Below are 25856 nucleotides of genomic sequence, written 5' to 3'. Positions count from 1 at the left end.
AAGGACTAGACGTAGTCTGGGGATCACCATGCAGGTCCATGGTGATTGGAAGGTCTGAAATCAGCATGGAAAGTTGGTGCCCTTCTAATTGCCTTCTGGGTGAGGAGGGTGTGGTGTGTGGTGGGTGTTAATCTGTACATTTTCCCCTCTTCCTCCACACAATATGCTCCAGGACATGGGTATACAACATGAGATCACAACTCAGATCAATCCTGCTGGACAGAAATATTTCTGGTCTTCAGTTCTGACGTCAGTGAAGAGCCTCAGGACTTCCCCTGTTCTTCCAGAGCTATGATTGCAGGACACTTGAAAGAGAATACATGGCATGGGTCCTGCTTTCCTTGCCCCTTGTATTTTCTCTCTTGATGAGAAGCTGACCCATCATGATGATGAGTATTGCTTCTCCATGATACTGGTAGACTTTTTCCTAGTTGAGAAAACTGAATGTAAAACAGGCATAAAAATGTTAGCTTCATACACAGCTCATTCCTACTTTATAAATCTCCTTAAGAATATAATGAGGTCAGTATTACACAACTGACTGATATTTAAATGTCTGGAAAAATCAATTGAAAATGTTCATCTCCTGACCTATTTTTTCTATTACTGCTTCATATTTCTGACTTAAAGGTCCTTAGGGTTTTGGTTCATCACTTGTAAATTATTAATGTTATGTATATGAAAAGCAGAGAAAATAGTAGCTGATGTCTTTCCTCTGCAGCTCAAGCTCTATTACAGAGGCCCATCCTGCATATGGAGGTCACATCTGAAAAACTTTTTAGTTTTCTTACTGATAATTTTTTTTTCTTTTTCTTTTTCTTTTTCTGTTAATATTTTTAGGGTACTTGGTTACCCACCACTGAAATTCTTCAAGATGCTCTTTTTATGAATGAGGGAGTGCCAGGGGAAAAGGGTTACAAAACCCTGTTTGGATGAACAGAACATTAATTTCTTAACTGACTTGGAGCTTTTACTGCAGCATGAGAGGCTGTTCTCTCAAAAGTAAAATAACTCACAGGCCATATACTTGTTACAGATACCCAGCAAAATATTAGCATCTGAGGGACAACCTGATTTTACAAGTCTCTGGGTTTGAACCATTCGGGTATAGGATATTTATGTGTGTGTGTGTGTGTATATACATGTGAATTTCTTGCCATAGCATTGTAAGTTTCTGTCGGTGAGCTCTTTCTCTGATCTAGCCTTGTTCCTTTCCTGTGGTGCTGTAGAAACTGCAGCTGTCCTGTCTTTGGGCTTGGCCGAGGTCAGGCCCAGGCAAAGGTGTGATGGTGTTGGGACACGCTCCACAGGCGGGAGAGGGATGGAGCCACAGGCGGGGATGCAGAGACACGCTTCCAGAATTTTGGAGATGGGAGGGCTGAAAAGGGATGAAAGAAACATCTTTCATCATGAAAGCTGGTGGAAGAGAGCGGGGGAAAGGTGGGCGGTGGGCCTGAGACGGGCAGAGGCTTAGGGCGCTGAATGGGGACGGAGATGCTGAGCAGGCGGGCAGGGGCTCTGCGAACAAGCGAAGGGCGGAGGCGCCACTGCCCCTGGCCAAGGCCCTACAAGTGCCCGTGCGCCTATCTGTGTACCTGTTCCCGGCCCGTGCCCCCGTCCCCTGCGCCGCTCAGCCCGCCCGGAGCCGCCGCTCTCCGCGGGGCGGGGGCCCCGGGCCCGTCCCGCCCCGTCTCGCCCCCGTCACCAGGCGATGCTGCGGCCAAGATGGCGCCGGGCGTCGAGTAAGCGCGAGTGGGGATAGCGGCTCTGCTCCCGGCGCTCTCCCCACCTCGGGCAGGGGCGGGCGCAGGGATGAGGCGCGTTCCTGGTCCAGGCTGGTCGTCGTGAGGGACGCGGGCAGGCAGACACCATGGCGGGGATTATCAAGAAGCAGATCCTGAAGCATCTCTCCAGGTCAGTGGGGCGCGGTGCACCGGGCAGGCTGAGGCGGTGCGGGGAGGGGGCGACTGAGGCGGGTCCCTGTCCCGGTGAGCGACCCTCGGTCTGGGCGCTGGGCGGGGAGACCGGGTCCATTCTGCGCGCAGAAGGGGGACTGAAGACGCCTCCTCGTAGTGATTTGGAGGCAGAGGAGGTGGCTGGGTGCTCGTGTGGGGCTGTCCGGAGGCTACAGCCGCTTAGCTGGCCCCTGGCCCCCGGCTCCTTCGCCCGGTGCCCAGCGGCGCAGGCGGGGAGGCGGCTCGGTCTGCCTGGCGCAGGAGGGAGTCACCGAGTGAGTCACCGCCGGGCTCCGGCCGCCTCCCCGCCGGGCTGACGGTGCCCGCCCCCGCTGCCCGAGGTGTGCGGGGGGCAGAGAAGCGGGGGAGACCCGACCCTCGTGATTCCCGGGCGGCGGGGGCGAGCAGCAGCCGCCACCGTGCACTGGCTGGCCGGGGCTGGGGCAGCTCGGCCTGTGTCCTTGCAGCTCAGCTCGCGATTTCCGAGCTCTTGAGACACCGAGCAGGTGAGGCCGGGCAACAGAAAGGTGCACCCGGAGAGACGAAAATAAGTTCGTGCTTTTCTGGGTGACTGAAGTAATGTCTAAGGTGCCTCGCGGCCTGAAACAAAACAAACAAACAAACCTCCTGTAAATTTCTTAGCTGTCAATGTCGTGTGCTTGAAAGATGGAGAAATCGCAGAAAGTACACAATCTGATTCATACAGTTTAAAAAAGCTGCATCAGGTTTCTTCCATTTTCTAAAGAGAGGCAAAAACCTGTTAGGTATTTGATCTGTCATAATACCATAGTGTTGCTAATTCTTCAGAGCTTACTTTTATATTTTAAAAAATACAACCTGAAATACTTCAATTTTTTTTTTTCTTCCAAAATGTTCTATTCCACTTTTTTGTATTTTTTCTGAAAAGTGTTTATAGAGAAAATCAAATAAAATGAAGTGACAGATTGTCATTTGACTAATCTGTTGTTGATGCATACGGAGAACATCATTCTCATTCCAAATCCTTTGTTATCTATCTGCTAAATGTGATGTATGGAGCAGTAGTAAAATAATTTTTCTTCTCTGCCCTGCTCATGAGTTATGTAGCAGGGAATGCTGACAAAGAAATCTTTTCTTCACATGAAAATGACAGAGCACCGTGAGACTGGAAATGCAACGAGAAGATGTCATCAGCCTTGAGTCAGTTTTCTAATCAGCAGTGTGCTTGGAATGGCTGGATTTAGCAGCTTGTTTCCTGTAGTCATGTGTAGCAAGCTGTATGGAAAGAGAAGTGAGCTCTAGTCTCTGTGCTACAGGTTAACAGTAAAATGTGTCTGGGAACTAGGCATGAGTAAGATGAGTTGGTTTTTGTCCAGGTTTTTCAAATGTGCAGCTGAATAGATTAGAACTAAGTACTTTGTCATGTTGGTAAATTTGTGATTCCTCTCTTGTGTGTTGTGATAAGGCTTACTCAACAAGGCTCTGTCAAATGATTATGACAGATTTTATCACTTCTGGAAAGCTTATGGGATATATCCAGTGGTGTGTGGCTTGCAAGTTGAACTTGATGCTCATAATCCATACTATTCAAAGAGTGTGTTTGATACCTAAAATGTAGACAGTATTGTTAAGCCCCTTCTTATGGGTGTTCTTTATTACATGTTCAGATAATATCTTTACTTCCTGCAGAACAGGTGTTTCAGTGGTTTCAGAAGTTGATTACTCAGGAAAACAGAATTCAAGTGACATGAGCTTAAATTTCAGGACCTTGATTTTTTAGCAAAAATTATAAAAGTATTAATTCAGGATTTTCATTGATAAGTTTTTTAAGAATGTGACTAAGTAGCCAAATATATAAAGAATTTCCTGTAATAGAGAGAGTGCCAAAGGACGCTTTCACTTTTTACTCTTACTATAATTGTTACTGTTCTGCAGTTTTCACATTTTCTTGAAACTGCTGCCTGCTTGTCATCTTCAACTAAGCAGGTATTAGTGGCAGGATTAAAATTTATTGGAAGAGGTACATTTGTATAGTGGAAATAATTACCCTCTTATTTTGATTTATTTTCATTTTTGAATATTTCATTTCCCTTTATGTTTGAACAAAGATATAAATTTGTACCTTAAGTTACAGAGAAGTACTTTGATTTTTTGCCACAAACCACAGAACAGTTGAGGTTGGAAGGGATCTTTAGATCTTGTCCAGCTCCCCAAATCATCATTGATTTGGCAATGTTTGCCATGAGGAATTACTGCAATATCTGTTAATTGTCTATTTACTCTTTTTCCTATCTAGGTACTGTATTTGCACATTTTGAAGCGCTGTGTCATTGAGCAATGCAGTTTCCATTTAGCAGTTCACAGTGCTTTTATTAGATGAACTGATAATGGACACTGGTGTAGAAGGAGCCTCATCATTCTACTTTTGTTAGACAGTGAAAATTTTACATAGGTGCGAGTCTTTAATGTCTGAGAACAAGAAGAAACTGCATTTTGAAATGGTTTTGATATCCAAATTGCTTTTTACCTTTATAAAGGGTTTTTTTGTTGCTGTGTTGCAGTTTAAGAGCAGTGAAGGTAATAAAGCTTATTTTATTCAGTTTGTAACAAGTCTTTATCTCATGTTAGGATGTGGTGATGAGTTTTTTGCTTTTTCAGTCTTTTAAAATTTTAAAAAATGTCCTCTATCTTCAACATGCATTGTTCTTTCCCAAGGCTGTGGTAGAAAACGGGAAGGAGGGAAGGGGTAGGAACAAACTACGTCTGCTTTTGTTGTACTTCACATTATGTGGTGCTTGGTGTAGGATATGAAACTAAATTTATCCACTAAACTGAAGAGATGAGTTTGCCATTTGGAGGCTTGAAATTTTGACATCTCCATGTTGTGTTAGGTGTGGTTTTACTGGATGCAGTTGATGGAGTGTCTTTATTTCATATGTACCCTGAAATGAAACAAGTGTCTGGATAGCAGCATCATCCATTACAAAGGTAGGAAAGATACACCATCCCTAGGAGAAGTCTACTCTGTAGTGTTGGGATCACTTGTACTGTAAAGGTCTTCCCCAGTGAACCGAAACTTGTGTTGTATCGTCATTTGTGCTGTTACGTATTTTCAGTGGGTGAGAGATTTCTTGTTGAACAGCACCTTTTTATTGCAAGACTTTCTGTTTAGTGCTCTGCTATGATGATCGCAGATATCCTTCAGCATTCCTTCTTTTTTCTCAGACTTGGTGGATAAGTGTATGAAACAATGGTGGTAAAGATTTCCAATAGGAATCTCGAGTGCCCTGTGCAAGTTCACTGTGGGATTACTGTAATACTGTCTCTGTTTTTGAGGAGATCATCTCCATGACAGGGGTTTCAATCTTGGGTTTTTTGGATGGGAGGTACATACAGAGATTGGGTATTACTGACTCAGACATATATAAGGGTGTTTTCAGGTGTTTTTTAGTTTTGGTTTTTAGTCTCATTGAAATTCAATTGACTTTCTAGTCAATGAGCAGTCTGGTCTTCTGTGTATTTGCATGATCCGTGCCTTTCTGTGAAAAACAGTTTTGTTTATCTGATATGTGTGAGAAGCATGAAGGCAAGCTTATAGACTTTGCCCGTCTGATAAGTAGCCACACTGAATATGACAGTCTTCACTTCAATTGATATTAACTCTTAAGTTTATTAATGATAACACATAGTTCAACTTTAAAAGTTACAGTTTGCATTTTACTCAATATTTTCCACAAAGAAAACAGTAAGACATTTTAAAGTGTTTGGTATGGCAGAAATTGTTTTCAGTTGTGTCATTATTTAATGTTCTGTATGAACTTAGACCTTTGCTTTTGCTTATCTGAATCAATAGATGTGAACATACTAAGATTTCAGTAGAAGAAAATGCAGTGAGTTTTATGACAATTGTTTTCATCTCATAGTTAGGAAATCATTCTAAAGCTCATATGAAGAATGGTTGTACTTAGAATAGCATCCTAATTGTATGAATATCAAGAATCAGCTGGTACTGATATAAACAGTGATATCCTACCTCATCTGTGGTACAACTGATATGCATCCTACTGAAGTATTTGCCCTCTATATTGACCTGCTTTTATGCCAGTCAGACATGCCTGATTGGTGAGGAATGTTGCCCTCTCAAGAGACCTGAGGTGACTTCTTTTAGAGTAAAGCCGAGTAATGCCTTTATTGGGCTAGAATGGACCATTTCCTTCCTGAAAGTAAATGACCAAAATTATTTGGATGAACTTTGAAAATTCTGATAGTAGCAAAATAAATAGATGTTTGCTTATTTTCAATTTTGTGTGTTCTATTTCTGTTTCACTTGAATTCTGTGAAAGTTATCCAATTCCTTTAGCCAGGCAAAGAACACAAAGTGTGTACTTTTCCGCTTCTCTCTTTGCTCGTACTAATTTTGCAGAGTGTATTCTAGGTGACTGGCTTTATTGGCTTGTGTAGTATGTGAGAAAATGGCAAAACACAATATAGACATAGCAATTACTGTTGTTCTAAATGAGTCTGTATTGTATCTGAATGCTTGCAGAAAGTGTTAGCATTATGTCTGTCTTAAATGCAACAGGGAAGAACAGGAACATTCTAGGGAAGAATGAGCCTAACAAACTATAGGTAGTAAAGCAGAACTGCTTGAGACAGCAGGCAAGAAGGAGAAACAGCAATTTAAAATTTCACTGTAATCCTGTATTTCTTAAATTCCCTTATGTTTGAAAATCAATACTTTTAGTATTTAAGTGGAGACTTTATACCAACAATTTCTTCTGTGTGAATGTGTTGATGTGTTGGTAATTTTCTGATGAGCATGAAGGAATCGATAAATGCTTTTTTAAACAGAAATAAAAAACTTTCACTCTCTTCTGTTTTTGTTAGTAGCTTCATGCATCATATTGCATTTTAAGATTCTGTAATAGAACATCTTCCAAAATTCAAACTGAAATTGCTCTGGTGCTTTGTGAAATTATACATGTATACATTTTGGAGATAAATGAGCAGTAATGAATTTTCTGGAAAAACTCTTAATTGTTACCTTTATTAAGATTTGATATTAAATCTTGTGTTACTTCTCAGAAAGGTCTCTTAAGCTTTCAGTAACATTTGGGTTAATAAAATAAACTCACAGAATTTGACTTGTCCTTTTCAGTTTGTTTTACGTTATTTTTGCAAATGTAATATAAATCTAAATGCTAATTCTACAGACATTGTATTTGTATAATTAAAGTCATGCTGAAGCTTTGTTGAAGTCAGACAACTCTTGTGCATACATAATAAAAATTAATACATTTGCACAATCAAGAGGAATTAATCAGCATCATTTTAGTTGTATGTGATAATTTTCTTTAAAGAGTTTTCATAATAGGTTTCACAGTGAAAATGATCTTGAAGATTGCTCTGTTCAAGTATCTGACACACTAGTATGAAGTATTTCATGGGGAAAAAAGGTATTTAAATAAAGCCTGTAAGTAATTAAATTGTCTCTTAAGGTCAAGTGATTATGGAGTATGTAAGAATCAAAACTAGCCCACAGTTACATTTTTTTAAAATTTGTTATTTCTCCTGCCAAAGCCTTAGTGTTTTGAGGTTTTTTTTTTTTAATATTGAAGCAGAATAAAAGTCGGTAGTAAATAATACCAAGAATGAGAGGTGCTTTTTAAAGTGTCTTGTTTTACTTTTTCTTTTTTACTACCAGAAGATTGGACAAAGGAGATCAGATAATTTCTGATGAGACATTAATGGAATTATAAGAGCTTATGCAAAGTGATTTATTTCACAGTTTTTTTGTGAATCATGAGAATAATTGCTAACAAGTAATTACTCAATTATATCAAGAGTATCTTGGGTTTGGCCACTTGCACAACAACCCAGGCTTCTCAATCCAGCAACTCCTGTAGAAGTACACCTTTGAGGAGCTGGTGCTAAACCATGGTTCAGATCTCCTCACTGTCATCTTTTTTGATTAGGAAACACAGGAGAGGAAAGAGTTCCAGCTAGGCTGTGCTTTTTTAGTTCTTCCAGCCTCCCCTGGATGTACGAGCCTTTCTGGAAGAAGAATGTCCCCAGCAGAGATTTCTTGGCAGCTTTGCCATGCATCTTTACCATTTAGCTTGAGAACACCAGAGTTCTGGGATTTTTTTACCTCAGAGGCTCCTTCTGACTCCCAAGGAAGCAACACTTGTATCCAGCTATGCAGGTATCTGAAAGTGTTCGCCTACTTCAGAAACAATTTTCATGTTGTAGTTTCTTTCTTCACTGGAGGTCTGGAGACTTTAGAAGAAGAATAATTTTTAACTAGGTATCTAATTCACTTTAGCGATAAATCTCTTAAATTCTGCTCTAATATCCCAACAAACTGCCTACCAAAGTCATTGTACAAATGTTTGGGTTTTGTTGCACCGAAAAGGGTGAAAGTGTAGGAATGAATTATATTTAAGCTGCGGTACCTCTTTGAAATGAAGACAGTTAGTAGAGAACTTTTTTTTGAAGAGCTTATTGTACTAAAATTTCATAGCCTGCAAAATCAGACTGTCAAACATGTGCAGGTCTTTGTAACACCACCCCAAACACAAAAACAAATCCAGAAGTCCCATTCCCCTACATCTCTAGAGTCAGGTTTCTTTAGCGTGAATTTTGAATAGCTGAGGTTGAGATGCTGTAAATTGAAACAAATAAAGTGAGAAATCGCAGGCTTGGCAAAACAAAACTGAAAAGTTGTTTCCCATTTTAAAATAAAGTAAAACCCTCCTATGCTGCATCTTTGGGCTGTCTTCTTCCTCATCTTCCAAATGTACTTACTGAGTGTCTCTGAAACGACTTGGCTATATTATATAGATATTTTCTGCATGATTAAATTTTTTTTTCATAACCTGTTTATTTAAACAGGGCTCCAGTACTATAGTATCAGGCAGCAAGGGATACTCTCACAGAAATCTAGTGTTTTACACAGATCTGTTTCCTTTTTAATTCTGTAGTATCATGATATGTAACAAACTGTTGTAACTGCAGTTATCTTCAGCTAAAACTCTCTTACATTATTGTATCACTCCTTCTTCCCTTTGAACTTGATCCCTTGTGTGTCCCCTGTGTCCCATTCCCTGCAGCGATCCCAGCTGGCTCTGGTGGAGATTGGTTTGCTGTGAATATGCTTACTACCAAAATGAGTACCAGAAGCTTCTCAGAAGCCATGGCAACTGACCACTTGCTTTCACCAGGAATAGGGGCCTTATGTCTGAATACCTTGCCCTCAGGTAACTTTCCCTCTCCCACCTTTGTAGAGTAAATGTAAGAGGTGGTATGTATTTCTATAAATTTAGGAGTGAAATGAGCTCTATAAAATGTTACTTGGGTTTCCACTCCTATTTCTTTTTGTAATTTAAAATGATGCAAAAAATAATTGTTTGTATGCAGCTGTGTGTTTTGGATTCTTTGGGATTTTTGTAAGTCCTAAACTAAATTTGGGGTTGTGAACTAAATCAGCAATCCCATTATAAACATAGCTTGATGTGTGTTTTCTAAATGTAATCTGGGTATTTCCCAACATCTTTAGGCTATATGACATTTACTGTTTATTATTTGCATCTACTTAATTCCTTTTCATTACTTGTTGTGTATTAGCTCTGTGTTGACATATTTGAAGGATCAGTCAGCTCTTTAACTAGTTTACAGAAGAAAGTGACTGATTTTATTTCTTTTTCTTTTAAATGAAAAGAATTATTGTCATTAATATCAAAAGATCTTATTTTGTTGTGAGATCTGATTGACTAGTATTAAATAAGATACCTGCTAATGTCATATAAATGAATGATGCTATTTCCAAAAAGCAGGTATTGTTATGCTTTTACACTGTATCATTATTTCATGATTTTAAATATCTGAAGTTATTTTTCATCAAATGGCTTTTTTTTTTGCATTAGATACAGAATGTTGTATTTTAAGTGGTATTTAATAGTTATCAAGTATAAGCAAATTAAGGTGTTTTTTTTGCTGCCTGCAATGGGGAAGTTGTATATACATTGCCACATATTGTTTGATATATTCAGGATTTTCTATTATCTTGTACTCAATGTATCATTAAGGCATGACATGTATAGTCACGTTTGAATAAATTTCTTTGGGTTTGATCATATTGGCCTTTTCTCTGCTTGATGTGAAAAGACTCATGGAATAGAAAAGCTTAATATTGGTCTGTGTGAGGATTTATCATAAATGAAAGGTAAATTGCTTGAGCAGTGTTTTACTTGCAACATGATTATCATTTGTGCAGTGCAAGCTCCTCATTTATGCACAGTGCTTGGCTGTGTCTGTGCAGATCTGCTTCATGACACATAATTAGATAATAACCATTGATGACAGCAGCTGTCTCAGTTTCTGCCTGTACCCGAAAAGCAAGCAATACAGCTTTTCTAAATGAAAAGAAATAATTTCCTATATGTGTTATTACAAAATTAACTAGGGGAAGCATGCTGCACTTGGTGGGGATGTCAGTATTTGAGAAAGTGTGTAACAGGTCTTGAAGCAAGTAGGAGTGTGCTAAGATGTCTTTAGGAAGTCACCTGGAGTGGGAGTCTTTGCTGAAGTCCTTCTGTGTTGTGATGAAATGGAAGCAATTATTTGGAAGTGTCAGCAAAACAGATGTATTATTCAGGGCTCCTGGTGGTGTGACACTGCTCCAGATGTGTTACACAAACAGGGTTTGCTTGTTGAGCCGATTAATTAGTGATTTCCCTGGAAAGGAAGATTAGTCCTTAGACTATGATAGGTCAAAAAGCGTGATAACTGTTAGGTGCTTGAGGTCCTATATAGTAGCCTGAAAAGTCTCACCTGAGGTTGTAGGGTTGTAGGTGCTATTTCGGATTTGTCCAGTGTGCTATAGCTCATGACCAGCCCGAGAGCAGTAGCTCCAGGCTGGGTGTGTAAACAAGGAAATGCCCTGTCCTGCTCCAGAGGGTTGGCCAATGAGCACCTTCACAAAGTTCTTTGCAGCAGGTGACACAGATCCTCTCCATGCTGGACATCCAACAGGCCATGGAGGGCTCTCCATCTTGCCCTCAGACACCAAATACATGTCTGACAATTCTGCAAATGTTCGAGGTGAGATTAGATAAAGCATGTAGGTACTTGTGTGGAGTGGCCACATTACCAACAGGTAAAGGAGTGATACCTTTCTTGTGTACAAATTGGTGTTGGAGGGTGTGAGAGGGTGCCAGTTGGGTGTCACAGATAGTGAGGGGTGTACTTGATCGAGCCAGTTACTTAAAATCAGCTGTGGTTTGTGGTGTTACGCTGGATGAGAGGAACTCAATTGTAACAGTATACACTGTTGATCCCAATACTTTTTTTCCTGTGGGAAATTTGACAGAGTTAGTTCTATTCCTCTTCTGTACTTGAAGTCTTAAAGTTTGAAGTGGCTTAGTGAGCTGAATGGTGGTAGATCTACTCCATTCTGTTACTTAGAGTCATGGGAAGGAAACATCTTCCTGAGAAACTCAATTGAAAAAGACCATTTTTCTTGTTTCAGAAATGGTGTAATATTCCTTAGTCATCAAATAATATGGTTCAGCCAGGTGAAACAGTAAAAAAAAAACCCATTTCTGCTGTTCTATTACTGACCCAGTTGCCAGTGCTTAGTAGGTCACGCTTCCCTTTTTCAAAGCTCGTTGTTTAAGCAGTTTGAGTTCATAACAAGGAGATAAGCAAAACTTGCAGCACATACTGTGATTTAATAATTTGTCATGATTAGAGCATACATTTAGAGTCATATCACTGAGGAAATTTTATTTAAAAAAGGAGAGAAGGCACATGGTAGACCTGGGGAAAGCAGTTGTATATTCAGGAGATGTGCAATACAGCTGAGAATCTGTCTCCAAATGTGATCCAGACTTCTCTTATTTCTCTACTAAATCCAGAGGTTGGAGTTTCTGTTGTCAAACTTGACAAGGCACCTGGTATTCACTCCAAACCTTTGGGGAGCATTGCTCTAAGCTTCATGTGATTTGTGGCCTTCCATATACAAACCATAAGCTCATGGCTTCAGAAGAGTATTTTCCCATCTTCTCTACCTGCTTTGGGTTTTTTTTTTTTTTTGTTTGTTTGTTTGGTTTTTTTTGTTTGTTTCTGTTTTCAACTTCTTGGCCATCTTCTCCACCACCATGGTACAGCTCCAAGCTGTAGTGTTACAAAAAAACCTTTAGAAAAAAAATGTTTTAGGCAAGGAAATAAATGCATCTTTTATGTAGGTGTTATTTTAGAGGGAGAGAACTGAATGAACTGTTGTGGTCCTGACAAAATACTCCTCTTTAATTCTTAATACTTCACTGTTACTGTACAGTCTTTTATACTTTTCACAAAACTTTGTAAATTGAGGTTGAACCATCTATCTGTAACTGCATAGGAATATTAAACTATTAAAGCTGTATTGAAATCCATACTATCATATAGTAATTCAAACCTCAGATATGTTTTGAGAAAGGAAGTGTAGTTTGTGAAATTGAGACTCAATTGTGAAAACAATTATGCTAAGAATATCTTCTCACAGCTCACCTGTTGAAAGTTTCCTTCCATGACTTTTGACATAAAGGTTACGGTCTTAACAGGCAGAGAATGCTCTTATGTCTGTCTCTTCTGAATGAAGCAGTACTTGGAGCATTTTTCCTTTCACTGACTGCAGGAGAGGAAATAAATTCAAAGCAACACTCTTGGAAGAATTAAAAAAAAAAAAAGTATACAGAAAAAGTGATGGTCCTTCTTGATTTTTTTTCCCAGTCCTGCTCCCTGTTGAGAGAAACTGGCTTCTGTTTTGTTTGTTTGAAGGATATTGAGAGTAATACAAAAATGTTACCATTCTCCTCCTTAATGATATTTTGGTATCTTTCTTGCTCTGGAATTTGAAAACCTCTTTCTGTAGGTCCTGTGTGTTTCACTGTTATGTGTCTGCAGCTGTGACCCAGTATAATGCTTAGATCTCTCTCCAAGCTGAGAGGCATTTCTGGTGTGGTTGAGTGACAGGGAACTCTTGAAGGCGATTTCTTTCACAGAGCATGAGTCTCAGGAGACTTCTGTGTACCTGTGTGTATGTAATGGCAGAATGGTTTTGCATTTGATGTGTAAATGTGACTTTAAAATGACACCAGTTTGTAATTCTTATGTTGCCCCTTACATAGAAAGTCAAGAGTGAGAGGTAATACCAGGTGACTGAAAACACTCAATGGCTGCCTTTTATCTTCTAGGAATTTTGTACTACCTGAGTCAGATGAGACTTTGCAATAGTTTCTGAGATAGGAAGTTTTATATTTTGCAGTTACTGTTAGGTTGTTTTAATGAGGAAGGTTATTTAGCTCTTCTCATTATTCTTTCTTGTTGAAAGCAAGAAAAAAGGGTAACCAGAAAACAAAATAATTCAAGTCCTTTATTCCCCTCATAATGTTTCCAAACAGACAATTTAGAAGTACATTAGTTGCCAAGGAAAATACATTTATCAATAGCCTTATTTCAATATATTTTTTTAGTACTGAAATTATGAAACTGTATTATTCACAGATTAAATCTCATTGCTTGTGGATAATTTATGACTGTAAGCAATACAGTAAAAACTGCAGCACTTCTGTCATAAGAAATATGTCGAGTATTATTTGCAAATAGGTACTACTTGTATTTTGTAAGGCTAGGTAAATGTATTTTCAAAGCTAACCATCCCAGGAATGGAGCCGGGGAGTTGAACTCAAAAAATGCCTTCTCTGTTTCAAGCTGTATTTGGAAACTCTTAAGAGGAAAAGCTTGCCGACCTTCTTCATCTTCTTCCACCATCCCCTCCAGTATCAGACCTAATGAGGACCTTGTAGTTTAGTTAGAAGTTGCTCTCTTGAATGGAAAGGAAATGCTGGAATTGCACCTTCTGGGGCATTGCTGCAGGGCGATATTCCATCATTGAGGACAGACAAACCCCTTTGCTCTCTGCCTGGAGAATAGCAGCACCAGGAGATTTCGGTGGGAAAAGTCACAAAGTATACTGCCAACAGCAGTATTTTCTACTACCTAATCTTAGAAAGCTATTCTCAATTCATGAGCAGAAACAATTTTTCATGGCAGATTGAAAGTGTGGTAAAATTTTTAGCTTATGCTAGATACAATGCTGCAGCTGTTGGTTTGAAGGTAGAGAACCCATGGACTCTGTCATATTGTCTCACAAGGATGTGGAGTACCATTTGACACAGTCACACAGATTGTTTCATTGTATCAGCAAATCCTAGTGCATTTGAAATACAAACTAATTTATATGTATGCTTTAAATAGTGACACATTTACCATATGGATCTCATTTTGGGCTTTCAAGTTTTCATCCAATATATACCTCGCTCTGCTATGTGTGTGTATATGTATTTCTAATTTGTCATTAAATTCTATGACTGAATCTAATTAATATTGTAAATAAAACTTTTTATTGCAAGATTTTAACTATATATATACAAAGATACTGCTTATGACAGTAATTTTAGGGGTTTGGGATTTTTTCTCCTTTTAAAAAAAAAAGAGTGAAACAGATTAAATTCTAATAAGTAGTTCAATAGTGAGTCAAGGATCATTTGTTATTCTGGGTGACACAAAAATTAGAAGATATCACACAAAATGTTTTTGTTTATATATTTATAAATTGAGCTAATGAATGAGATGAAAAAAATTAGAGAGACAAATCAATTCTATCATACCATTTCTTTTCTGGGTGAAATTTATCAAAGATTTCTTCATCCCCAGACCATTGCTTTAAGCTAAATTGTCACTGATATGCAGGATACCTTTGATTGCTTTGTATGTATTTACTTAAGCTGTGTTTGTTTTTAGGTTCACCAAAAATCTGTCACCTGACAAGATCAACCTGAGCACGTTAAAGGGGGAAGGTCAGCTGACCAATTTAGAGTTGGATCAAGAGGTACTCCAGAACATGCTGGATCTTCCAACATGGCTGGCTATAAACAAGGTGTTTTGTAATAAAGCATCCATTAGGGTGAGTGTTTTATTGTGCTGAAGTGGTAATTAACCAAATCTTTTTTCTTTTTGTTTTGTCTTTGTAAACTTTCAAGCAACTTTGTATTAGTAGGAGATTGTGATAAGTGTTTGATAAAATTTTAAAGAACAAACAGGATTTTATTAGCAACAATTTATTCCTTAGTTTTTTTTCTTATGTGATGACATCAAATACGTCTGGAAATAATGAAAATAAGAGTAATTATTTAATTTTTTTTTTCTTCCTGAGTAGAATTCATTCCTGCATGGTTTGAAAATGTGGTAGAAATAAAAGTTTATATTTGTCTGTGGTACTTAGTCTATCATAATTATTTATTATTCGGTTTTTTTGGGTGTGTGTGTTCTCTCTTCACTCCTCTTCATTTATTGTTTTCCCTCTTGTTCTGTTCCTGTTTCCAAAAATACCTTTCAGATGTCTTTAGCAAATGTGGGAAACACAGTAAATCTAGTAGATGCTGCATTTTTGGTCATTCTGGCTGCTAATAATTGAAACAATGTATATCATCTGTACCACATTTTATGAATGTGGGATTAAGAAATGAAGTGTGGCTTGTTCTTTACTGAGGTTACAATTTGGTCAAACATTAACAGCTCCTTAGTTTTTTGGTAGGGTTTATGGTTTTTTGTGTTCTTTCTTTGATTTTTTTCCCCACTATGGGAGATTGTCCTGATTTTCCTAAATGTAGTGAACTTGATGTTTTGTTGCAGGCATCCAATCAGTTGTAGGTCAACAGAGGAAATGTATCTTTTCTTTCCTTTTAAAGGAAATAATGTGTAAGGCAGTGATGCTTTTTCTGCTTGACAACCCACTGTTAAAGAGAGAGATTCTACTTTGTTCCTCTGTTTTTCTGCTCAGTGATAAGCAAATTTTGAAGTTCAAAGTTTTTAACACCTAGTGTGGGCATAAAGTTACTATATAGTATGTTGAGATGAGCTTAATATTTTGAAAGTACTATTATGCTGAGTTCAGAAGTTAGAAATATAATTTATATGCCTAAAACACATTGTGTGTGATTTATTTTACTGTATTTTTAATATTTAATTTGCTTTAGAGTAGTGTTTTCTCTTGCAGATACCATGGACAAAATTGAAAACACATCCCATCTCTCTGGTGAGTTCTGAAATAAACTCTGAAATGTACTGTGTGTAGCAGAATCTATATCAAATTTTTATACAGTTCTCTTGATGTGATTCTAGAAATAACTGAAACATTAACAGACCTTTACTAAGTGTCCTCTGGGTAGCAGCAGATCAAGGCAAAATGCCTTAATGTTTTCCTTGGTAGGTTTATTTTCTTAATCTGTGGCTTCAGTGTAATCACTGTAGTGTTTGCTTGTTAGCCCACTTCTATCACCTTTTTAGTCATTGCATGTTAATTTAGTTTTACCTGAAGGGTAGTTATTTGTCCAACCAACCCCTTTTACAAGTTCCTGCCTTTCTCTTGAAGCTGTCTTTTCTGGGACTTTTCAATTCTACGTCTGTACTTTACATAGTGATCTCAGCTATAGCGGGCTTGACACACATAGCATTTAATAGGGTTTTTGTAACCACCTAGGGTTCAGCCTGGATATAAATAGGGGGTAAAATGTGTAAATAGGATTCAACAACAATTAAAAGTCACATTAGTTCTTGCATTTGTTGTCCTTTGTTCTTTATTTTTAAATATACTAGCAATTGTGGTAGCACCAGAAGTAATTTATTTGATGACGAATAAACTTTCTCAATGGCATTTGCTTAAGAGTGACTGTTCCTTTAGCTGTCATGTTTCCCAGTCTTGCAGTGAATGTGCTTGTAATTCCTTCATTCTGAATCAGACTTGGGAAAGACATGTTGTTTTAAATTATTGATGCATTTGCTAGTGACCCAGTTGGAATGTATTTATGTCTGTACTGCTTCTTCCTGACATCCAGAACTTAAAGTCTGGTAATGCCGAGGTGGGATGATTCAACCTCTTGGCTGTGAGATGCAACTGCCAAATTAGGAAATGGGTTTAAGCTCTGCTATTCTTAAACATGACACACTTTGACCTGTGGTAGCAAGGCACTGTTTGCTTTGCTCCTGTTGAACTTACTTGAGGCTAAGATAACTTTCAAAGTAACCTTTTTTACATAAAGGTGTCCTTGAACAAGTGCATTAAATATGTAACATAAGTTCACTATGCAATGCTAGATTGTACAACAGCCTTTTTGATTTCTAAATAAACGTGAATTCAGTGGCCCAAGTGCCAAACCTCAGTCCTTCATTACATCACTGAACTTCTGGTATTTTGGCAGGGACAGGGAGAGGGGATATTTTTGCTCCTGAGAGTTGAATTAAGTTGGAGTAGCATCCTCTGTTAGCACAGCTTACTGGATAACTAGAACCCACTTGTCTAGCCAAAGGGACTTGCATTGAGCTGAGTTGCCCTTTGTGGGAATCAGTCTGTTGACATAGTGACATATACTGTTTCTTCATGACCCAGTTCTGGTTTTATATGATAAACAGGATAGTTTTGATGAGTGATTTTGGGCCCCAAGGATAATCTGCAGCAGTTTTTACTCTATCCAAGTACAGAAGTTGCCAGTGAGAAAAGACATAGATCTGCATCCAGGCATTCTTCATTACCTCTTTTTTTATACTGTCCAATCTCCTTGAATCTGTGTCCTACTGTTCTGTGCATTAGTCATGTAGTAACGGGAATTTTTAAAAAAGTGGTCAAACATCCAAAACTGTTAGGATAACTAGGAGAAATCTTGGCTTCCCCCCACCATCCTCAAACTAAGGGATTGGGTTTTTCTTGTTTTTTTTCTCTGTTGTTTTCAAGGCAAGATATTATTGAGACAGCTAAAAAAATTGTTTTAAAATGTCCAAATTTACTGTTAGCAGCTATTGCTTCCCTTTAAGCATCAAAATACTTGATGCTTAAAATGAAGTATAAATAAATCCAGACTAGACAGTTCATGAATTTTTTGGTTGTAGTCAGGTTTTCATGGATAAGAGTAGCATGGAAAAATGTTATGCAAGCAGATTATGACAACAAGCATGATTAACACAATATCATAACAATCTAGTAGCTAAGGCAGGTTGAATAATGAAAAATCTAAAATTGAGGACAAAGGGGTTTTTGGTGTTTGTTTGACCTAAGAGCATGAATGGGGGAATTCAGAAGGGGTGGTAGAAAGTTATAATTAGACAGGGGAAAAAGTCTTAGCTGCTGTGCTTTGAATCAGCTTGCATTAAGTATTTCATTAAAAGAACAGCCATATAGAAAGAAGATTCAGATAACTACACATTAAAGCATGTCCATTTTGAAATACGATTTTTGAAAATGTATGTGTTGGATAAATAATATTCAGGGATCAAGAATTTCATGGCACGATATTTGACTGGGGATATGCGTTAGAACTCACAAAATGAAAAACAAAAGTTAAAAAAGATAATTCTAGTGCGTAACAAAAGTTTGTGTAAAAATTGACATGGTAGGAAATGGTTTATGTATATTTCAGAAAAGGTTCTCAAGTGACCTTTTTCATTTGGATTTTGGTTCTCTATATGTCATCTATTACTTTGTTACCTCTAGGGTCTTCAATTTTTTTGTTTTGTTTTGTTTTTCAAGTCCTTGGATAAAGTTGTAATGGAAATGAGCACATGTGAAGAGCCACGTGCCCCTAATGGACCCTCTCCTATAGCAACTGCATCCGGGCAGAGGTCAGTGATGGTACTTAACATGTAATTGGTCAGGAAAGGTTTGGTATTATATAAAACAGATTGACTGTAAGTTTTCAGAAGTATATAGGGTTGCAGCCTGCCGTTCCCATCTCCTCCAAAATTTTATTTTATTAGCAATAAAATATTGTATGTGAAGTAGTGTAGTGATAATGGAGCTATCCTGACCCAAGCCTGGAGAGAAGATGTGAACTAGATATAGAGCTTGCAAGGTACATTTCATAGGGGTGCAACTGCTATGTCAGATATTTACTGAGTTTAATTGATACTAAGTTTTTTAAAAATGAATGATATCTTGCCTTCATCCATTTTGGAAAATACATATAATGTTCATGTGGGTTTAAATTTTTTTTCTTTTTAATTTGTTTTGTCTGAAGAGTTTTAAGGGTTGTTTGTTAGTGCAGTATTTTAAAGTTCTATTTCCTTAATTGTATCAGCTGATTCTTACTGAGAGATTTCATGTACACTGTATAGCACAAAACTTAAGCAATTTGGTGGGACAACACAACATTACATCAATGATTTTTGTCTCTCTACACCCCCATAATTTCCTTTATATGGACTCAAAACATTTTTCCATGGTCACAAGGACCTAAATACAGAGAAATAAATTTGATGATACAATATTTTTTCTTGTAGTAACATCTATGCAATGTGTAGAAGTAGTCCATGGGCCTCTGTGTCTCATAAAGTACAGCTTGAAAACCACGGCCAACATTCAGAACATATAAGATTTTTATTTAAAATTTATTAACAACAGCCTAATCTTTTTTAATACTGGAATGCATGTTTATTTGCTGTAGAAGTGTAACCACCATTTAGGATGCCTTTCTTCATAGAACGAAATGATGCAAATACTTTATACTATTTTGAATATCTGAAAGTTATTATTTTTAATGGATGAAATAATTTGGCTTATAGACATAAATACTAACCGGACTGGAATTGTCAAGTAATTAATTTGGCATGAATTACTCCTTATGTATGCATAAAGAAGTATAAGCTTTCTGCATAATGATGTAGACTGCTTTTTCTGTATATTTATAATAACATATAATACATACATCCGTGTAATTTAAGATCAAAGGATTGTATTAACTGTTTATACTTTGTGTAGATTGATCTTAGTCAAATATATGTTCTTTAATAATGTAGAGATGAGGATCACAGAGTGAAAATTATTGTAAATTACATCGAGTATATTGAGCAAAAGTTGCTAACTGTAGAATATGTTAGTAACTTCATTTATTTTAATATCTGTTTCATAAGTTATGTAATCTGTTTAATTTTATGCCCTTTCATTCGATTTATATTTAATATGTTGGCATTTCACTTTTTAGTGAATATGGCTTTGCTGAAAAAGTGGTAGAAGGCATTTCAGTTTCTGTGAACTCCATTATAATAAGGATTGGTGCAAAAGCCTTTAATGCTTCATTTGAACTTTCCCAGCTGAGAATATATAGTGTAAATGCAAACTGGGAACATGCTGACCTTAGATTTACCAGAATACAAGAAGCTCAACGTGGAGAGGTAAATAATACCTTTTACTAGCTTTTTTCCCTTGTTTTTTGTGGTAAAGGAGGAAGTTGAATTGCAACCTTTTGCAGGGTAGAGAACATGCCATTACTGGGAATGGAGACATTCTGTGCTCAGTAATTTCCGTTGTCCTTTAGGAGCACAAATATGTAAAAATGGTGGATGTGAGTCAGATCAAATGGCCAACGTGGATGCTTAGGCAAGAACAAGGACCAGAGCAGGCAGGTGTATGGTTTCCCTCCTACGTTCTCCAAGTGAATGACTATTCTAAAATGCAAACTGAGCCAGACTTGAAGAGTACTGAAAGAACAAAGAACAGTATATTAAATATGGAAGAATAAGAAGTTGTGCTGGTTTTGTTGTTGTCGTTAGTAGTGGTAATAATAATAATAACAACAACAACAGGAAATATTTTTTAAAAGTTTTAACTGGTTATTTGTTTGCTTATGAGGGTTTACCTGATAAAAATTTTTATTTCTTTTTCTAAAGCAATTTTAAATGAAATTTAGTTAAGTTCTTTAGCAAATATTTTCTTGGAATACCTAAATCATATGTATATATAAAAAAGTAATAGCAGTAAAGTGTATATGTTTCTACTGTCCCAGAGACTAGCACATGGAAGTGCTAGTTTGATGTACACTGTTCATTTGCCTTCTCCCACCTAACCAATGTTAAATGTATACTGAGTGCAAGGTTGATTCTAAATATTGTATTCAAGGAGACTTGTTTTAGCATCATACATCTGGCCAGCTTACTCCAGAGTTAAGGAGTCTGGTAGTTGGTTGTTATGTAGGGAAAGAAACCCCAAGAGAATATCAGTTAAAAATACCTCAAAAGGAAGAAGTTGAAAACTATTTTTCTGACAGTTTTCCTTTTCTACAGCTTATCTGTATGCTTATGCTCCCATGTTAATGAAGTCTGAATGGGAAGAATTAAAGTTTGACTAGATGGAGTTTTGTATTAGCAGGTTTTTTTATTTTATGGCTTTTAGGAACAATTTGATTCTGAGCAGTTGACCTGTACACAACAGAGCTTTCCTTGTGAGAGTGTTCCTTTTAATGCAATTAATATTAGAAACAAATTTCCAGATATTACAGTGAATGATTTGTTTGCAGCAAATTGCATGAAAAGGTGAAAAACCAAAACCAGTGCTGTACTTTGAAGATAACATGTGCTGAACCATATATTTAGAGCATAATCATTTAGCTTTTCACTGTAGCTACATTCTTAATATAATAAGGAATCTCCTTAGAATACTTTTAGAAGCTTTTGATCACACTGCATCTCCTGTATGAGGAGGATATGTACTCTGCTTTTCTGCAAAAAGTGTTTCAGGATGCTTTGCACTGCACTTTCCATCTTGCTCACTTCCAGATGTGCTGGGTATGTTTTATCTAAGTCTCTGTGTATGTTCTCAGGACATAAGGTTTTCAAATTGATAAAAGGAGAATGACACATGAAGAATAAGTCAGATACCAAAAAATTCTTCTGTCTTGCTCTTTACTCATGGCTGATCCTTGTTTCTTCAGAGAGTAATCATAGAATCATGGAATCATTAAGGTTGGAAAAGGCCTGCAAGATCATTGAGTCCAACTGTTGACCAAACATCACCATGCCCACTAAACCATAGCACTAAGTGCTGTGTCCAGTCATTTCTTGAAACTCTCCAGGGATGGTGACTCTTAACACTTCCCTAGGCAGCCCATTCCAATGCTTAACCACCCTTCTAGTGACTAAATTCTTCCTCATGTCCCTACCTTAACCTCCCCTGGTGCAGCTTGAGGCCATTTCCTCTTGTCCTGTTACGAGTCTTGTCTCCTGCCTGGGAGAAGAGACCAACCCCCAACATTGTGCAATTTCCCCTCAGGCAGTTGTAGAGACTAGTAAGGTCACTTCTGGGCCTCCTTTTCTCTGGGCTAAACACACCTATCTCCCTCAGATGCTCCTCATAAGACTTGTGCTCCAAACCCTTCAGCTTGTCTGGACACGCTCCAGCCACCTCCATGTCCATGCTGAAGTGAGGGGCCCAGAACTGAATAGTCTCTCTGCCCCCAGCCTGTGGCACTGCCTGCGGTTGTTGTGACCCAAGTGCAGGATCTGGCACCTGGCCTTGTTGAACATCATAAAATTACCCTTGGCCCGTCAATCCAAACTGTCCAGATCCCTCTTCAGCACCTTCCTACCCTCCAGCAGATCAACACTCTCCCAGCTTAGTGTTGTCTGTGAGCTTACTGAGGGAACTTGATCCCATCATCCAAATCATGTAGGAAGGAATTTTAGGTAAACTAGAATTACTGTTTTGCCCTATTGATGTCCTGTTCATTTGATGTTCTCCATGATGTTCCTGTTGGACAGTCGCTGATTTTTCCATATTTAATTTGCAGCATCCAGCTGTACTTGATGCTCTTGTGTCATTGTTATTCTAACATTTGCTTGCTGTGTCTTCTAGAAATCCATGTAGTAGATTCAGAGCTTGTGGGGTCTGCATGGCATGAAATGTGCTCAATGTTTAACTTTCTCTTCTAATTGAAATAAAACACGCCAAAAAAACCTCTCCTATCCTGTAGCTTTGCTTCCCTCCCTGCTCTTTCCTTATTTAACATTTTGAAACTCAACTACACAATCGTTTTTTTCCTCTCTCAAAAGCAGCCTAGTATGCAATAGCTGTGACCTTTATTTTCTTCTGAATATTTTAAAAGCTTCTTGTTAACTCAGCCTGATTGGAAGTAGCTTAATATTTCTGTGACAAGCAGGGTGAGGGCTTCCTGACACCTTTAGGTGGAATAACAAGTGAGTTGTATTTGTTCTGTCTGCATAGCTCCTGTGAGTTTTTGTGTACATATGTACAGATGTATACATACACATGCACAGGGTTAGGTGCAAGTAACTGTCATATTGCATCAAGGTGTTTTTCTCTTTTTTTCTGTCTTTAAAGGTTTTGACTTTTAAAGAAATCAACTGGCAGATGATCAGAATAGAAGCTGATGCAATCCAGAGTTCTAAGCATGAAATAATGAGTGCTCCAGTTCGACTGATTACTAACCAATCAAAAATTAGGGTCACGCTTAAAAGAAGGGTAAACTTGAAAAGTTTGAAGTCTTATTTTATTTCTTTAATATGTAACTCATGCTCTTAATGCATACATGTACATAGTAACAGTTTTAAATTTAGGCCATATTGAATGTAGAATTCCCTGAACTACATTTATAATAACATGTAACTGGTAAGACTGTAGAGTTTACAAGAAATACTACAGGCAAGTTTTGAAAATGAAGACCTTATATAGGTCCCATTAATAAAATAGTTTGATCTGCAGAGTTTTGTTTATGATGCTCGTTGTTTTATCTCTCTAGATTCTGGTAATATTTACACTACTTACATTTAGAGAAATGCAGCAGTTTAATATCTGATGCATGCCAAATACATAGAGTGAAGCATAAATATACTCTTAGGTACTTCTTAGTTAATAAGAGGAATCAAATTTAAAATAAAAAAAATGTTTGTTATTGCTTTTTGCAAGCTCTTCTTTACCCCACGCATTTAATATAAGAAATATAAGTACTTAGTTCAACTTCTTTAAATTTTTGTTTTACAGTTAAAAGACTGTAATGTTGTGGCATCCAAACTGGTTCTGATTCTGGATGATCTGCTGTGGGTTTTGACTGATTCCCAATTGAAAGCCATGGTGCAGTATGCCAAATCTCTTAGTGAAGCCATAGAGAAATCAGCAGAACAGAGGAAAAGCTTGGCTTCTGAAACAGCCCAGGTATGAGAATTGTCTCACTGTATCATTATCAGGTATTCTACAACACAGCACAGTGTGGTTAGTTGTGTTAATTTGTTTTAGAGAATGTTCAGTTACTCATTTTCATTCAGCTGTATATCTTAAATTATACTGGGAATTAATCATCATTTAAAATGGTCTTTATTTTGCAAGATTTTGTGTATTGATGTTAACTGCAGAAAATAAAAGTAGTTATATTTCTTTATTCAGGTACAGAGTGTTTAGACTTCTGTATTTACTTAACTCTTTATTGACTGTTCAGTAAATTTGTTCTCCAAATATTTTATGGTTATGAATTTAAATAATTAAGACACATTAAAGTAACCTTAATGGGTGGGTAGATATGCTTACTATAATAATTTAAAGTGCTTGTACAGCTTGTTCTCATGGTACTGAAAAATTAGCTTTTATTAAGAGTTTACCTTAATGCAGCTCTTGTTGGAATATATAGTGAAAACCAATTCTACTTTAAATATATTTCTGCTGGCATATCTGTGCTGTTGATGCTGCATGTAAATCTTGGTGTTCTTCAGCACATAGTGCAGGCTAGACCAACTGGGCTTTGTGAGTGTGGTGGGGAGGCACCTCTTCTTGTCTGTGAAGAAGCAGGACAAGTACACTTATAGAAGATAAGTGCTATAAAATAAAACATGATTGATTACTGAATACAGTTAGTTGTAGAGAATCTCTTAGAGTAAAGCCAGTGTACTGTAACAGAGAGTTCAGTTCTTTTGCTGGCCCTGATGCCTTATGCTGTGATGTGAAGGTTTAGCAACGGCATGGTTACCTGCTTTTGAGAAGGGAGGTTCTGATTCTTTAGTGCCCTGTACTTGCATCTCACCTGTTCTCTGACACTGGCACTGACTCATGTTTGACCCTATAATGATGTAGCTTGAGGAACTAAATAAGAAGAAAGGGGCCCACTGTTGTGGTTTAATTCCCTGAACAGCTTGCAACAAAAGTTAGAAAAATACCAGTGCTGTGAGTGACCGGGGTGTAAGGAAGTGTGAGGAATGGGGAGAATGGAGGGTGCCCTGGCAGTGCAGTACAGTGCACACATCTCTTAACTCAGCTTTACTAAAAGAGTACACTTAAATCTCAGTAATGATCCAAGAGGGAATGCATATCATGCAGATTTTTCCTTGTTTAAAATGCCTGTTTTGTGTAAGGAGACAGATACTTATGCTTGAAAGAAACAATAAACATTATAAATTGATGTGATTGACTAAATATTTTTTCAGAGCTCTGCCCCTGCACCCAGCTCCCAGCAGGTGAAAGCGCACCAGACAACAGCAGCACCTGATCAAAACGATGCAATAGTAAAATTGTTTAATGATTTTGATGTTAAGGAAACTTCTTATCACTTAGTAATTTCCCACTTGGACCTACATATATGCGATGATATCCATTCTAAGGAAAGAGGTACTTTTTTTTTTTAAAGTTGCATGTCTATGAATCATAATCATTTTCAGGGTAGACATTTTGAGGAATACAATAATGAGAAAATAATAATACAATAAAGTCAAGAGACTTTAGAGGAATAGTTAGAATAGTCTCCAGTGTCTAATGGACTCATGTAAAGCTATTTAGATGGCTCTGTTAGGACAGCATCTCATTTAAAAATGTAATTATTTTAGAATAAGTGCAAAACCTAAGAGTGCTAGTAGCTTCTGTGCTTTTTCTGTCTTCTAGGAACTTATTCTATCAGTCTGATTGTTACTGCTGGGTTTTTTTTCTTTTATAAGTTAACGGGGTTATGAAGAATGCACTGGCAACATTTTTGTGGCTTGAAGGGGTCGCTATACAATCTGTTTCTTTAATACTCTTACAAATACAAACTAATAAAAGAGCAGTCCTCTTTGTGTTAC

General features: G+C 37.5%; 1 protein-coding gene across 2 annotated transcripts in view; it reads left to right on the top strand.

The window, feature by feature from the left end:
• The first annotated feature begins 1703 nt into the window (after positions 1-1703).
• BLTP3B (bridge-like lipid transfer protein family member 3B) overlaps positions 1704-25856 on the top strand; it is a 47464-nt gene continuing 23311 nt past the window's right edge. Inside the window, exons 1-8 of one of the 2 annotated variants that reach the window (XM_053979062.1) lie at positions 1704-1914; positions 14781-14943; positions 16036-16074; positions 18559-18650; positions 20009-20198; positions 23140-23280; positions 23800-23970; positions 25230-25410. In XM_053979062.1, the coding sequence (XP_053835037.1) occupies positions 1871-1914; positions 14781-14943; positions 16036-16074; positions 18559-18650; positions 20009-20198; positions 23140-23280; positions 23800-23970; positions 25230-25410 (1021 nt within the window). In that variant the 5' untranslated portion in view covers positions 1704-1870. The remainder of the gene's footprint in view (positions 1915-14780; positions 14944-16035; positions 16075-18558; positions 18651-20008; positions 20199-23139; positions 23281-23799; positions 23971-25229; positions 25411-25856) is intronic. The other variant, XM_053979061.1, reaches the window with a different exon arrangement.

Source organism: Vidua macroura, chromosome 5, assembly GCF_024509145.1.
Source record: "Vidua macroura isolate BioBank_ID:100142 chromosome 5, ASM2450914v1, whole genome shotgun sequence".
NCBI lineage: Eukaryota > Metazoa > Chordata > Aves > Passeriformes > Viduidae > Vidua > Vidua macroura.
Note: the sequence above shows the minus strand (reverse complement) of the source record. Positions and strands in the feature narration are given on the sequence as shown.